At 47.8% G+C, this 15,753-nt stretch overlaps 1 protein-coding gene across 1 annotated transcript in view; it reads left to right on the top strand.

Annotated features, from left to right (window-relative positions):
- Nucleotides 1-15,753, top strand: part of LOC138492142 (trichohyalin-like) — a 782,601-nt gene that overhangs the window by 361,948 nt on the left and 404,900 nt on the right. Inside the window, exon 15 of the mRNA XM_069619133.1 lies at nucleotides 1,600-1,863. Within this exon, the coding sequence (XP_069475234.1) occupies nucleotides 1,600-1,863 (264 nt within the window). The remainder of the gene's footprint in view (nucleotides 1-1,599; nucleotides 1,864-15,753) is intronic.

Raw genomic sequence — 15,753 nt, 5'->3', positions numbered from 1 at the left:
CCTGTTCACCATAAAAGGTTGGCTTTCCAAAATCCACCCCAGTGTGTATTTTGGAAATCGATCTCAACAGTCACTCTGAGCCTGTTCCCAGTTGTGACTGCAACTGTACTGGTCACTATTGATTGTTCCACCTCCTCCTGATGTGTGTGTGCCTCCTTTCCTATGTGGGAATAAATGGCGAGGATTACCCAATGAATGGGATTGATCCATGCCCCAAACCCTGATCATCTCAGAGTGCAAGAAAAAAACGTACAAAATAAGGCAAACCAGTCTGGAAACTCTGACCTGCACCAGAGTGCCTCCTCGAATCCCCTTAGCTTTGGACACTCCACCTCACCACAGCAGGCCCCTTGTCATAGGATCACCACCGTTGTTGTTGGTGGCATGCCTACATGGCTCCTGACACCTAGAGGGGGTTGCATGCAATCAGGCCTAGGCAGTGTTCTCCCACGTTACAGCTGTCATGCTCCTCAAAAAACAGCCACCACGGGCGGTTTGGGTCAACTTCAGCACACTGTCCTGATCAGATCGAAAATAAATGTAGAGATTTGTACATTTCCCTGAGAGGGCGAAACAATTTCTAAGGAAGATCACAATCGTTCTAGTGTGAGGACATTTTGGAAAATGGAAGAGTGTCAAGCTTTTTACCTCCAGAGAAACAAACCTTCAGATCTTTATTTTTTATTTTATTGCTTATATTGCAAACCTAGCTCAAGAGCAGCAGAGCGCTTTACAACAGGATATTTATAATCTCATATATTTTTAGTACCCCTGTTGATCTTGCAGGGTACTTTAGCTAAATGTACTGTTTCCAGCTTACCTTAACCCCATTGATTTTAAGTAATTCCTGTGCTTTAGAGGCTTCACATGCTCTACTAGAGCATAGGCAGCAGCAGTAGCTTCCCAAACATGTGCCCCTATCTCAGAAACTTGAACGGCAGCCGCATGGCCCAACCCACCTGCTTTTTGCAAGAATTATTCCTTGGATTCTTCTTCTTCATGAAGAGATACGTCTTCTGGCCAAGTTGTTTTGCACGTCCTGTACTAGTCAGCAAATGTTTTCATCCCCTCCCAGTTTTTATGGATTTTATATTCTAGTTCTTAAATGTTTGAGAAGGAAGGAGAGAAGCACTTCAGAAAAAGGAAAAATTACCTTATTGCGAATTCAAGTACCCTTAGTCCTCGCTCTACCTCCACCACAATCCCTCCTCTTCCATCCCTTCAAGCAGATGTCTTGATCTAATCCTGCTGGAATATAGGGGAAACCTCTGCAGAACAAGGTGTGGTGGTTTGTGATGCACTAGTAATGGGGGCTGCGGGGGTGTGTGAGTCAAGCATGTGGCACTATGAACCTCATAGTCCGAAAGATACAGCAGTCATTATTAGCAAAGCTTTTTAGAGGAATGCCTGTGGTATAGGTACTTCTCGATGTAGGAGCACAAGGAATAAGAATACCAGAGTTATCAGAAAGGTAATTTAACCTGATTAAAGGAATTACTTTAAAGGAGATGAAAGGATGCAATAATTGTTGATGGAGAGGGACGATCATGCTTGTGCAATTCATGTTGCCTCATGTTTTACATTGTTTTTACTTTAAAGATGCAAGCCAGAGAAGCTGTTGAGCAGAAGGAAGTGCTAAATCAGAACATTGTGGCTTTGACCTCACAAGTGTCGGAACAAAGCAAGAAAATTTCTGGTTTAGAAAAGATTCTATCCGAAAAGGAATTGGAGTTTTTGCGTTTACGAGAGTTGATATCTACCCTGGACCGACAGAAGGAAGCCCAAAGCACAGCCATGGATATCCTGAAAGAGGAGCACAAATGTAGACTTGTAGAGTTACAGCAGGAAAAGAACCACGAAAAGGTACTATACAGTTGATGTGGATGATTGTAGAAGCTCTCTTTGCACTTCACCTCCTATCCCCCTTTCTATTCACTTTTTCACTGCTTTCATTGATCCTCGTGTTATATTTTTTAAATCCCCACCCCTATGGCATTTTGTTTTGCCCTTCACAATCCTTTTTCTTAATCTTCCTTCTCGGCTGGATTTTTCTTTCACCACAGAGAATATGAAGATGTGATATGCTTGCTTGAACTAATGCTTCTAGACCCACTGACAGTCCCTCTGGGCTGCATTTTCAATCATTCATTTTGTCTCATAGAGGAGTATGTCACTTAATTTGGTTGTAAATGAATAGGTGCCCATTACACCTGAACTCCTTACCTCTCTCACTCGGCTCTACCTCTTCCTTTTCCTCATTCCGTACATCCCTTAAATCTCTCCTCTTCCATTCCCCGCCATGAAACCCCTCCCCTTTTTTGCCCCCTCCCTCCTTTCCTTTTCACCACGATCTCCCTCCCCCTTCTCCCCATTCTCACCTTTTTCCCCATCAGTTTCCCTCCTCCTCCTCCTCCCCACCCTCTCTCTCTGTCCTCTGCACTGCTGTCCTTCTTCCCTTCAGTTTAATTGCTCTACTTACTGTTTTGTTGGTCCGATTCACAAGTGTAAATTGCTTCTACTGTTACAGTTATAATGTTAATTGTTATATGCATCAAGTTGTTAAAATGTGCAGCGTTTTGGAGTAAAACGCTATATAAACGAAATAAATACAAATACACCCTCTGTGCAGCATTCCTCTTAGATGGTGTTAGGAAATAATTAATTTCTACTGCTTTTCCTCCATTGGCGTCAGTGGGACACCCATCTTTTTGCTATTATGTTGACCTTCTTCTGAACTTCAGAGGCCAGTAAAGTCTTTTTAACTTCATTCGCCTTGCTAATAACATTTGTTTTGGGGGCACTTATCCGTGCCTATGGCTATCAGTGCAGGAGAACTATGTTCTCCAAAGTAAAGGTCTCTGGTTAGTTTTCCTGCACACATCACCTTACAGTGAAGTGCGGTAGGGAAACTATGGGGCTCATTACAAGTTTTCTGGTGTTCTAGTAGTAAATCAGCCAGAATACCTACAAACGGATTAACTGATGCCGCCACCCGGTCGGGTGGAATGTCCTGCAGATTACGAGTGGTGGTAGCCGGTATAAATCCCCATGATAGGATTCCCATTGGACTCCATGGCAGATTTTGACAGTATTACAGGTGGCGGTATTATCAGCACCTGTAATACCAGCGATTTCTGCCAGTAAAGTGGCTGAATGACCTCCAGCTCTTAGCTGGAGGTCATTCCTCCACCTCCCCGGCTAACTCATAGTTGGCCGTTGTTGGGCAGATTTATCAGTTTTATGCTTAATCCCATCTCCTAGTGAGACACCCAGCACGTTTTGCTGGACTTCTGGACCTTTTTCTTTCTCTCCTGAATGAGAGGAGCCTTTTTGCCCTCATTCATTCTTATTTGCTCTGACTTTTGAGAACTCTGTTCTTTTGCTTCACCTTATTGCATGGAGTCTTGCTTTCCTCCATATCTCTTAAAGGCATATGTGTTACACTTTTGCAGCACACATCACCCTATATCCAGTGTTGCTGGGAACCCTTTGGGTTCTCCTTTGATATTCTTTGACTATACTTAAAAACAAATGTTCTTTAGGATAGAAGGATACTTGGTATCCTTCCTAAAATCTTAACCTACGAGAGATTAGCGCACACCACCTTATGTGGATTGCTAAGGAGATACCTAGTATCCCCCTTCTCTCTACTCATGTGACTTTTTAGTCACAATGACAACCCTATAGTTATGCCTGCTGGCAGTGGACGTGTTCGACCAACTTTGGTTTTTACTGTAGACTATAGTCACAGCCTCGGCTATGCACCAAAGGGTCACCTATGTTCTAACATGGTGGCTCATTTTGTTTCACCATTCATGGTTGTCCTTTGCTAGCCCCTCTTGTACTACTCTGGGAGGGGGAGGTCTGAATCGAAGCCGAGCAGGGAAGGCCGTAAGGAAAGGCCTCCGGTGCTCTTTGCAGCTCCGCTGCGAGCACGAAGCATCCCCGACCAGCTGTGTGCCCGATCAGCTGCTCTGATCCACTTCGGAGCGGCCGCGTGTTCCCTTCCACCCACGCTGCAGGCCGCGTGCACCGAAGCCCCAGACAAGATGGCCCCCGTCTCCATGGCAGCACAATCAACAAAATGTGCTTCAGGAATCACCGCCGCGGGCCCGTGTCCCGATTCGCTGCCTCACCCCGCCCGCCCCTCCCCATCTGCTTTGAATTGAGGGGGAGAGGGCCGAGAGGCGAAGCCGAGCAGGGAAGGCCGTAAGGAAAGGCCTCCGGTGCTCTTTGCAGCTCCGCTGCGAGCACGAAGCATCCCCGACCAGCTGTGTGCCCGATCAGCTGCTCTGATCCACTTCAGAGCGGCCGCGTGTTCCCTTCCACCCACGCTGTAGGCCGCGTGCACCGAAGCCCCAGACAAGATGGCCCCCGTCTCCATGGCAGCACAATCAACAAAATGTGCTTCAGGAATCACCGCTGCGGGCCCGTGTCCCGATTCGCTGCCTCACCCCGCCCGCCCCTCCCCTCCTGCTTTAAATGGAGGGGGAGAGGGCCGAGAGGTGAAGCCGAGCAGGGAAGGCCGTAAGGAAAGGCCTCCGGTGCTCTTTGCAGCTCCGCTGCGAGCACGAAGCATCCCCGACCAGCTGTGTGCCCGATCAGCTGCTCTGATCCACTTCGGAGCGGCCGCGTGTTCCCTTCCACCCACGCTGCAGGCCGCGTGCACCGAAGCCCCAGACAAGATGGCCCCCGTCTCCATGGCAGCACAATCAACAAAATGTGCTTCAGGAATCACCGCCGCGGGCCCGTGTCCCGATTCGCTGCCTCACCCCGTCCGCCCCTCCCCTCCTGCTTTAAATGGAGGGGGAGAGGGCCGAGAGGCGAAGCCGAGCAGGGAAGGCCGTAAGGAAAGGCCTCCGGTGCTCTTTGCAGCTCCGCTGCGAGCACGAAGCATCCCCGACCAGCTGTGTGCCCGATCAGCTGCTCTGATCCACTTCGAAGCGGCCGCGTGTTCCCTTCCACCCACGCTGCAGGCCGCGTGCACCGAAGCCCCAGACAAGATGGCCCCCGTCTCCATGGCAGCACAATCAACAAAATGTGCTTCAGGAATCACCGCTGCAGGCCCGTGTCCCGATTCGCTGCCTCACCCCACCCGCCCCTCCTGCTTTAAATGGAGGGGGAGAGGGCCGTGAGGCGAAGCCGAGCAGGGAAGGCCGTAAGGAAATGCCTCCGGTGCTCTTTGCAGCTCCGCTGCGAGCACGAAGCATCCCCGACCAGCTGTGTGCCCGATCAGCTGCTCTGATCCACTTCGGAGCGGCCGCGTGTTCCCTTCCACCCACGCTGCAGGCCGCGTGCACCGAAGCCCCAGACAAGATGGCCCCTGTCTCCATGGCAGCACAATCAACAAAATGTGCTTCAGGAATCACCGCCGCGGGCCCGTGTCCCGATTCGCTGCCTCACCCCGCCCGCCCCTCCCCTCCTGCTTTAAATGGAGGGGGAGAGGGCCGAGAGGCGAAGCCGAGCAGGGAAGGCCGTAAGGAAAGGCCTCCCCGTGCTCTTTGCAGCTCCACTGCGAGCACGAAGCATCCCCGACCAGCTGTGTGCCCGATCAGCTGCTCTGATCCACTTCGGAGCGGCCGCGTGTTCCCTTCCACCCACGCTGCAGGCCGCGTGCACCGAAGCCCCAGACAAGATGGCCCCCGTCTCCATGGCAGCACAATCAACAAAATGTGCTTCAGGAATCACCGCCGCGGACCCGTGTCCCGATTCGCTGCCTCACCCCGCCCGCCCCTAACCTCCTGCTTTAAATGGAGGGGGAGAGGGCCGAGAGGCAAAGCCGAGCAGGGAAGGCCGTAAGGAAAGGCCTCCGGTGCTCTTTGCAGCTCTTCGCTGCTCGTCTGCCGTCTGCCCAATGCCCTTGCAGCACCTACAAGGTAAGAAGCACTATTCTAGCAAGCTTCTCTCTGAACCATGTCTCGCCTTAAGACTTCTCAGGCTGCGCACCCGTACTCAAGAAGCAGCCGTAGCTCGCACCCCACCCCATGAGCACCCGTAATACACGGCTATGCTCGCGTACTGCAAAAACTCCTACATGTGCTGATAAGGTCAGACTCCAGCGCACAACCTTGAAGGCTGTATCCTCCAACGATATTACAATTACAGCAACCAACAAAGTACATTACCCACATCACAACTGTCATACCCACATTACAAATACAATTAATCCTGCGCCCACCACCACCCCCAGTGTAAAATCTGTGTTGTGCAAATCTTCTACCACCATGTTGAATTCTATTGTGCCAAATGCTATGCCACCTGTGTCCACCACCCATGAAAATGTGCCCCCCAGTGTAAAATCTGTGTTGTGCAAATCTTCTACCACCATTTTGAAATCTATTGTGCCAAATGCCATGCCACCTGTGTCCACCACCCATGAAAATGTGCCCCCCAGTGTAAAATCTGTGTTGTGCAAATCTTCTACCACCATTTTGAAATCTATTGTGCCAAATGCCATGCCACCTGTGTCCACCACCCATGAAAATGTGCCCCCCAGTGTAAAATCTGTGTTGTGCAAATCTTCTACCACCATCTTGAATTCTATTGTGCCAAATGCCATGCCACCTGTGTCCACCACCCATGTAAATGTGCCCCCCAGTGTAAAATCTGTGTTGTGCAAATCTTCTACCACCATTTTGAATTCTATTGTGACAAATGCCATGCCACCTGTGTCCACCACCCATGAAAATGAACCGCTCCCTGTAAGACCTGTGATGGGCACTGCCCACAACACGCTCGATGCACCTAGCCCCTCCATACCACCACCTCTCATCACGAGCTCCCCCACAGCCACTGCTGAACCCCACCTGAAATGCGCCATGATTAACGCTAGATCCGTCAATGCCCATGCCCTAGACATCCACGACCTCCTAACCTCCCAAGACCTAGATCTACTTATGATCTCAGAAACTTGCCTACATGAGGCCTCTGGCCCGGCGCTCTCACTCGCCCTACCTCTTGGCTATTCCATTACTAGACAAGACCGCCTCTCCAAAGGTGGAGGTGTAGCAATTATCGCCAAAGACTACCTCTCTGTCAGAAAGGTAGAGAAATCCCTAAACAACAACAGCGACTATCTCCAAGTCAAAATAACCCCCTCCCCCCACTGCACAATTACTGTGCACACCGTATACCGCCCACCAGGCCCAACAGGAGACTTTCAAGCCTCTCTCATCCACCTCCTCTCGGACAACTTCAAAAAGCAGTCTAAAGCCATTCTCCTGGGGGATGTCAACCTAGGGCTCCGGGATAGTAAGGACATAGCAGCAAAATCGCTCGACTCTGCCCTTAAGGCGCTAGGGTACAAGAACACCATACTTAGCCCAACTCACACCCAAGGCAGAACGCTGGACTGGATAGCACAACACAACTGTCCACTCATCATCACTGGAAACACTCCCAACCCATGGTCGGACCACCACACTATCACCTTCAGCATCCCCACCACTAGTTCCCCTGCTACCCCTTCACCCCAACCACTCCCTCCCTGCCTCGCCAGAAGCTCCCGCCAACTCACTAAGGAGAGATTACTGCCCTTCCTCCAAGGCCCAGCCTTCAGACCACCTTTCGCTTCAGACCCTGAAACACTCGCATCAACCTATGATACTGCCTTCAAAGCAGCCATCAACACCATTGCCCCACTCAAACCTCGAAAATCCAAACCCACTGCACATTCCAATTCTTGGTTCACGCCGGACCTCCTCTCACTCCGCAACGAGAAAAGAGCCGCACTCACACAGTGGCAAAGGTCCCACTCCGAAAAAGATAAGATGATCTTCAAAGCCCTTTCCACCAAATACAAAAAGGCAATCACCCAAGCCAAAGCCAAATCCTTTGAATCCAGAATCTTGGAAGCCCAATCCAGTACCAAAGAAATATTCGCTATTTTCAGAGAACTCGAAACACCCACTCCCGCCTCCCAGAATTTCACCAAAGACAAGGACTGGTGTGACGGAATACAGACGGCCATGCAATCCAAAATTAGCCTTCTCAAAAACAAAATACTAGCCACTAAACAAGCTCTACCGAGTAAGCACATCCCAGTCCCACCGCCCGCCCCTGATCCCCCCGTACCCTTCTCCTTCAAACCCATTCAGGAAAAAGACGTCATCAACATAATGAGGAACATTAAACCCTCTAATTGCAAAGGTGATGCTTGCCCAGCTTCCATTATCAAAGACTGCGCAGAACCGCTAGCCCCCTTCCTAGCAGCCTTTGTAAATGCCTCTTTTACCACAGGGATAGTCCCTGCCTCCCTCAAGGAAGCCTGGGTCCGCCCTCTTCTAAAGAAGCCAACGCTCGATCCCACCTCCCCCAATAACTACAGACCCATCATCACTGTCCCGTTCCTCCTCAAAATATTGGACAAAGCAGCCTACCTGCAGGTTCAACACTTCCTTGAAGAGAACAAACTCCTTGGTCTCCGCCAATCTGGTTTCCGCCCCAGACACGGAACAGAAACCGCCCTACTTGACTTGAAAAACCAGATGGACGATGCGATAGACTTGGGCAAACCTGCACTCCTCCTACTCCTCGACCTGTCAGCGGCCTTCGACCTTGTGGATCATGGCGTCCTATGCCACCACCTCACCACCACGGCCAAATTCTCCCCAGAGGCTACAGCATGGATCACCTTCCTACAAGACAGACCCATGCAAGTATTCTCTGACTTAGCTGCCGCATCACCAACCACTATACTCTGTGGGGTGCCCCAAGGCTCCTGCCTCTCCCCCACGCTATACAACATTTTTACACGCCCCCTCTTCCTCATCCTCGACGCCATGGGCATCTCTTACACCAACTACGCTGACGACACACAAATCCTCATCACTCTCACAGGCAACTACAACACTGACTCCTTGGCCCTCAACAACCTTTACAATACCATCCAAGCCTGGATGGCAGACACCGGTCTATGCCTCAACTCTGACAAGACGGAACTCCTACTGGTAGGCTCTCCCGACACCCTAAAGAATCTAGATGCCCAATTCAGTCACTTCACCATTGATTCCATTAAAATTCCAGTCTCCGAATCTGTCAAAACCCTGGGAGTTTAACTGGATTCTAGCCTATCCATGGACAGACAAATCAATGCAATTGCCTCTGCAGCGGCATATCATGCCAAACTTATCAATGCAGTCAGACCATTTCTCTCCAAAGAGAACTGCACTAACATAGCCAGAGCCATCACCGGCTCTAGGCTAGACTACTGTAACGTACTCTTTCTAGGAACCTCTAAAAAAAACCTAGAGAGACTACAAGTAATACAGAACAACGCGCTCCGGGCAGCCCAAGGTATTGCAAAAAGAGAACACATCTCTGAGGCCAGAAAACTAGCCCACTGGCTCCCAATAAAAGAAAGAATATTATTCAAAGCCCTAACATTGACCCACAAGTGCATCCACCTCACTGCACCTGCATACCTCTCACAAAGGATACACCCTGTCTCCTCCACCAGGCCAACCAGATCACCCTACACCAACATGCTCTCAGTACCTCTAGTAAAAAAAGTAAAAGCGGGCGGATCCAGCTTCCCTTACCTTGCGCCCTCGCACTGGAATGCCCTACCACACACTATCCGTAGAGAGGCCTCCCTCACCACCTTCCTCAAAACACTGAAGACTACCCTGTTCACTTAAGGCTAGACATTCTAGCATGATTATCCCATGTATATCGTATCATATGTTCAAAAGCAATACTTGTAACAACAGTACGTCATCCTGCAACATTTACAATGTGTCAACATCCGCTATTTTACCTGTACCATGTAACTAAGTTCATTGCAAGTAACAGCGCCTCAATGCCCCTGGGCTGCTTGTGCGCTATATAAATGTAAATAAATAAAATAAATAAATAAATAAATAAAATAAAATGTTAGTTTTGCTTTTTGCAGGAACCCTTGGTTGTTCCCGCCTAGGCTCCAGTGTGTCTGTGAAGGCAGAAAGCAGGGAAGAGGAGTTTAACACTCCCCTGCCCTTTGTCTGCAAGAGTGCCTTTATGGAACCAGTTCCCACTGGGGGCTGACTGTCGTGATTGGACAGCCACCCACCCTTTTCTGTAAACTGGTGGGAGAGTTTGCAGAGGAGTGAATGGGAAATCTAAATAAAAGGTGAGGTTCCTGAGGCAGAAGGCAAGTCGTCCACTGAAACAGAAGATCTGAAGACAACCAGAGATGCCTGCAGACCCTTCCAGTAACCGTGAACCGACCACTGCTGCCCTTACTCCATTTTCTTATAGAGAGAGGAGCTCTGAATAGGACGATGTGTTCCCTTTGGCTGGTGGGACCAACCAACCCCAAGATGAACTATCGATCGAGCCATCCACTGAGTTGCTGTGACCTTCCAGGGTTGCAAACCGCAAATACTAGGGGACCTCCGACCCTTTGCGTGGACGAATCTGCCCAGAACTTTGATGAGCTCCAGTTGGACCTCCAATGCACAATCCCATTCATCCAAGGTCCCTCTTCAGAGCAAAGGATTGAACCACCGAGGAAGATCGACCAGGCAATAACCGTCCTTTGTTGGAGCTGATAAAGTGCCAAAACCGCAGACCGACATGAGAGACTGAAGAAATGCTTGCTGAAGGTCCTTTCTTGTGACTGCTGCTGTGACATCTGATTCAGAGTCTTTCCTTTCGTCGCCAGACAGAGGAACCGCACAGCAAAGAATCCAGCTGCATTTGATTCTTCTAACCTAAGGAGTGCCCAGCTTAGAGCAGAACCCTCCTTCCTGGCATTCAAGAGCAAGGCCAAAAGCTGGCTGACTGCCGAAGACTTGCCCTTCATTCAGACCGCTCTCTAGCAACCTCTTGTCCTGCCTATGACTTAACTCTGTGTGTAAATATGTAATTAGCTGCCTTTTTAATCTGAATCTGTATATAATTCTGTAAATGCTTTCGTGATTATTGTACTGATTTTTATCCTGCTCTGATATGTCTATACTTTGTTGTAACCTAAGTGATGCGCCCAGATGCCCTTGGGCCTGGTGCGCTATATAAATAAATAAAATACAAATACAAAATAGTGCGTTACAAGGTGTTTCACTGTCCACCCATTCCTCTGGGCCAGGCTTAACAGCATGTCCTCCTTTACTGTATCCTTTACAGGGTCCCCATACATTGTGTTATCTTGCTACAGTATTTTATTTAAATGAATAAAGTATTCTGATGATCTTTATCTTTTCTCCTGCTGCATAAGACTTATTGCACTCCTACTCCAACTTTGATTAACTCTGGATAGTTAGGGATTGGACTACCAAAGCCTTAGAAGCCTTAAAAGTGATGCTGAAAAATATCGTATTGCCAATAGTGTTGAATAACCCTTCTTTTCCTTCCTACAGACATTGGGCCTCATTATAACTCAGGCGGTCCGGAAATAACGGTGGCGGTAAACCCGCCGCCACCGTTGTTTCCGGACCACCTGATCCCGACTCCTGCAGGCGGGAGGTGATGTTCCCGCCAGGTCTGACCTGGCGGGTTTAACATCGCCCGCCTGCAGGCGGACGAGGAAACACCGGCAGCATTACGAGATGCTGCCGGTGTTTCCATGATCCCCATTCCCATCGAGTCCAATAGGACTCGATGGGAATGGGGATTAACACCATTCCACCTCCGTGATTCCCAGAAAACCGGGGTTGTAATGCCCCGGTAAATCCGGGAATCACGGAGGCGGAATGGTAATATGAGTCCGGCGGTAACCAGGCAGTTTTACCGCCGCGGTTACCGCCAGACTCGTAATGAGGCCCATTGTCTGTGTGGCTTTATAAATGAATGAAACTGTGATTTCTCTGTAACAAATGTGGGTGCTTGGCACTACACGTTATATGGTAGAACTGTCATTAAAGTCACTTTCTGTAACAATTGTAAGCACAAGCAACTACTATTGGAGCAGTCACCTTTGAAAAGTATTGTTGATATTTCCCATGTGTATTGGTTATTCTAAAAGAGTATTTACTTACCTGCCTTATGTATATAAAATAAATGTATATTTTATTATAGCTTTCAATGTGTAAGCATTTCTTTGGACTATTGTATTGACTGGGTTCAGTGTACTTACCTACAGCTCACATCGTCCTCATAATATAAGCCTGGCTGCTCTGCCATTCTACCAGATCCTTTGGGTAGTATAAACTTATACTAAGATTTGGGGGCCTGTATACCAATGGATAGTTGTATAGAGTCTTACCGCCAAATGGACTTTAGGAAAACTCCCCTAACAGCCAGAGCAGTAACAGCCAGTAACGTACCGTAATGTATATGTTAATAACGGCACGTTATTGCCACACCGGCCAACTCATAATGAGCCCTTATGTTTCCCTGTAGCTTTATTTGTAAATTTGTGGTTACTAACTTGATGTGTCCAAGATGGGCAAGTGGCAGTAGATCATTTAGTACCATTATCTTTTTATATTCTCGTGCACCTTTTCATTTTACCACATAATTGGCGTCTTTATGAGTTTGGTGTTGCAGTCAAAAACAGTGGTAATGCAGTGGTAACAAAGTTATCACTGCATTACTGCACCGCCAAACTACAGGTTTCGAGGTAGGGTGGAGGAAAACCCTCCAGCAGGATGCTAGAGGTAATTCCTGCGCCTTATGTTCAAAAACAGCCTAATACGCGGAATTACCACCAGCGATAATTCTGCCGAAATCCCCATGGAGTCCTATCGACTCCAATAAATGGGGGCTAGTGGTAATACTGCCGGATCAAGTGGCGGTAACAGCAAATCCATTTGGTATTTCGACAGATTTACTGCTGAAATACCACCAAACTTGTAAAGAGGCCCAATGTCATTTAAAATACCATATACCCTAAAATGGCCATGCCACAAGATTTTTTCCTGTCCGTTGGCCCTCTTGTACTTTGGCCTTCTTCCTTCCATACATGATAAGCTTTTCCTGGGAAAAGCTCCAGCTTTTGCAGGCAAAGTGGTGGTAGGTGTGTGGACGGATGTGAGGGCTGCGACTGTCTGATCCCAGTCCACATCCAGTCCAAAAGTGTGTCTGTTACTGTGAAGATGTGTTGGTCAAAGGCTGTCCAGGTTTGGACAGCTCCTGTCAGTTTGAATGGTGCAGATCCTTTCTATTGGTGAGTTTGGGGGCAACTCCAGCTTGAATCCTGGATAAAAGAGGGACTCCTGCAGCCATTGAACATATCGTAGTTGGATTCAAAATCCCTACGCAGAGGAGCATCCTGATGAAGACTTGGAACTTGTTTTTGGAAGCCAACCATCTTGGTGAAGCCCTGCTCCTTCGCTGATCCCCCAGAAGGCCTTAATTGGTGCTTCAACCCCAGGACCCCTGAGAATAACCAGCTTCGACCCCTGCTTGAAGACCCTTCTCTCGGAAGCCAGTGGAAGCCTCTTGAAATCATCCTGAGGGCTGACCAGCTTCAAATAAGGCTCCATCGCTGCATCCCTCATCGTCCCAAGATGAGCCTTGATGGAACTCTGCAGATCCTTAGCTTATGGAACAAGAAGCCTTTTCCTGAAGTTACATTTCTCCACCACAAAGAGGGGTCTTGCAGGGCCAGTTCCTTTGTTTCTCCCACAAGGGTCGACTACTGTCATTTGTTCAGAGTGGCCATCGCTGTTCGCCACCTACATCATGTCCTGGTAGTCCTCTGAGCTGAGATAGTCACCGGAGTGATGGTCCTTTCTACAGTCCAGTAGATTTGTCCAGTGCCCAGAACCGATCCATTGAAGCACGGAACCACAAACTAGCTGGGCTGAAAAACCTGGCACCAAAAGTGACCTCTGTGCCCGAGCCTCCTGGACCTTCTTCAACGGAAACAAGGTATGAGATAAGGGAACCCAGAAATTTCAGGAACTACTAGAGTGGTCCATGAGTGAATTGGAGTACTGTGGGTGATTAAGCATACCTATTCCGACCCCCTCCATATCCATAGGGTTTAATGTACCTCTCATGAATGGTAGTTTTCTTCAATAGTTATCTAACTTTGAGAAACTTAGAACCTGTCTGTTGGCTTTGCCAACTCCTGTTCAGACTCCTGGCTTTCTGAGGAGAACTGCATTGGGACCTGTGACTCTAGGGCACTAGGCCCCAACTTTTCTAGCCAGGGAAGGACTTTTAAGGTGTAGCGCCTTATTTTACAATGCTTTGTATGCCATTTCTAACTCCTTTATTTTCAACATATTAGTTCTCTGGGTGATTGTTACTTATCTGGTTCTTTTTATTCACTTGCTTTACCACTCTACAGTATTCTAAAATGGAATCCATATATATTTCTTCGAGAAAAAACAAAAACAAATGGGAGATTTAATCGAATATCGGCTGTACGAAAATTACCACATCTGAAAATTTCGAATAAATCCCCCATTCTGTGTCCTTATAGTGAACAAGGACTGTGGCAGCTGCGGGGGTGTCCCCCACACCCATGTTCACTATAATGCCATTGGGTTGTGGGTGTCTTACCTGTAGTTTCTACTTGCTAAAGGTTATAAGGCCTAAATAAATTCCTATATTTGTATACATTCTTCTGTCTACCTTATGTTATTAAGAGTGCTCTAGGTGTGCTTAAGTGAACCTTTCACCACTCACACCTTCCTTTCCTGACTTCTGAGGCATTTAAGGACCCTATTATTGAGGTATGATGGAAGTTCTTTTCTTTGGCCTTACTGTCAATCAATGCAGCATCTAATTTAGCTCCATCTAAATATTTTGTGTCAGCTGGTAGTGTAATCAATAGAGCACTTGCACAGGGATTAGGCTGAGCCTTGGAGATGTGCTGATGAACTAATCCTTTAAGTGCATGATACAGGTAGGTTTGGATGCAACCAATTATTTAGTGATTTTTATAAGCACGTCCTCTGCTTTTAGGTGTCACTAATGGTTAAATAGTTTTTTATCCCCCCGACATGAAAAACAAAATACATGATAAATGTGCTATAGGTGTGGTAGGTTTGGTTTAGTTATAAATTCGGCCCACAAACCAATGAAATGTAAGGAATCCAGACAGCTGGCTACGTCATTGGGCTTCTTTTTACATGTGTCTGCAATACCTGTGATTTATCTTACTTGGGCAAAGAGGCTAGAAAGCAGTCCAGCTAATTAGTGACAGTGTAATCAAAGATGTTCAAGGTAAAGGAGTATTTAAGAGTGGCTTTGCATCCCCTCAGATGTGTCCTACAAGGTCCTACTATAGATATTTTCTGATGCCAGAAAACTTCCTGACTACAGACCACCAACACTTGACTTTTGAACACATTTAAAACAATTTTAGCAATTGTAGTGTAGCAATGCAAGTGAATAAAGAACAATGTAAGTAATAACTAGTTTAGAGAAATAATATGTATAGAGAAATTAGTTTAAAAAGACATACACTGCCTTATATGAATAAGGAACTACACTTACAAAGTCCTTCCCAAGCTTAAAAAGATGGGCCCTAGTGCCCTTAGTCACACGTCCCGATACACCTCTTTTCAGACAACTACGAGTATTTAAAGGAGTCTGAAAAAGTGTTGGAAAATCCAACAGTCAGTTATGTCTCACAATTGAAGAGCATTGAAAGTAAAGTTCTTGAGACCCTCTCCCAATCCATCCACTTTAGGGGAAGCTCAAGGGAGGTTCCTTGACCAGAACTCCACTGATCACGGTCACGCAAGGTAGAGGTATGATTTATTTTCACACCTTCAGTAGCCCCTGAAATCTCTGGGCCCCCATGCTCTGTACCTTCATTCAGTAGGAGGGGGTCTAGGGGTGCTGGCGCGGAGGGCACTTTCGGCATCAGGATTTAGA

This window comes from Ambystoma mexicanum, chromosome 10, assembly GCF_040938575.1.
Source record: "Ambystoma mexicanum isolate Mex_15411 chromosome 10, UKY_AmexF1_1, whole genome shotgun sequence".
Lineage (NCBI taxonomy): Eukaryota > Metazoa > Chordata > Amphibia > Caudata > Ambystomatidae > Ambystoma > Ambystoma mexicanum.
This window is presented reverse-complemented; position numbering and strand designations above follow the sequence as displayed.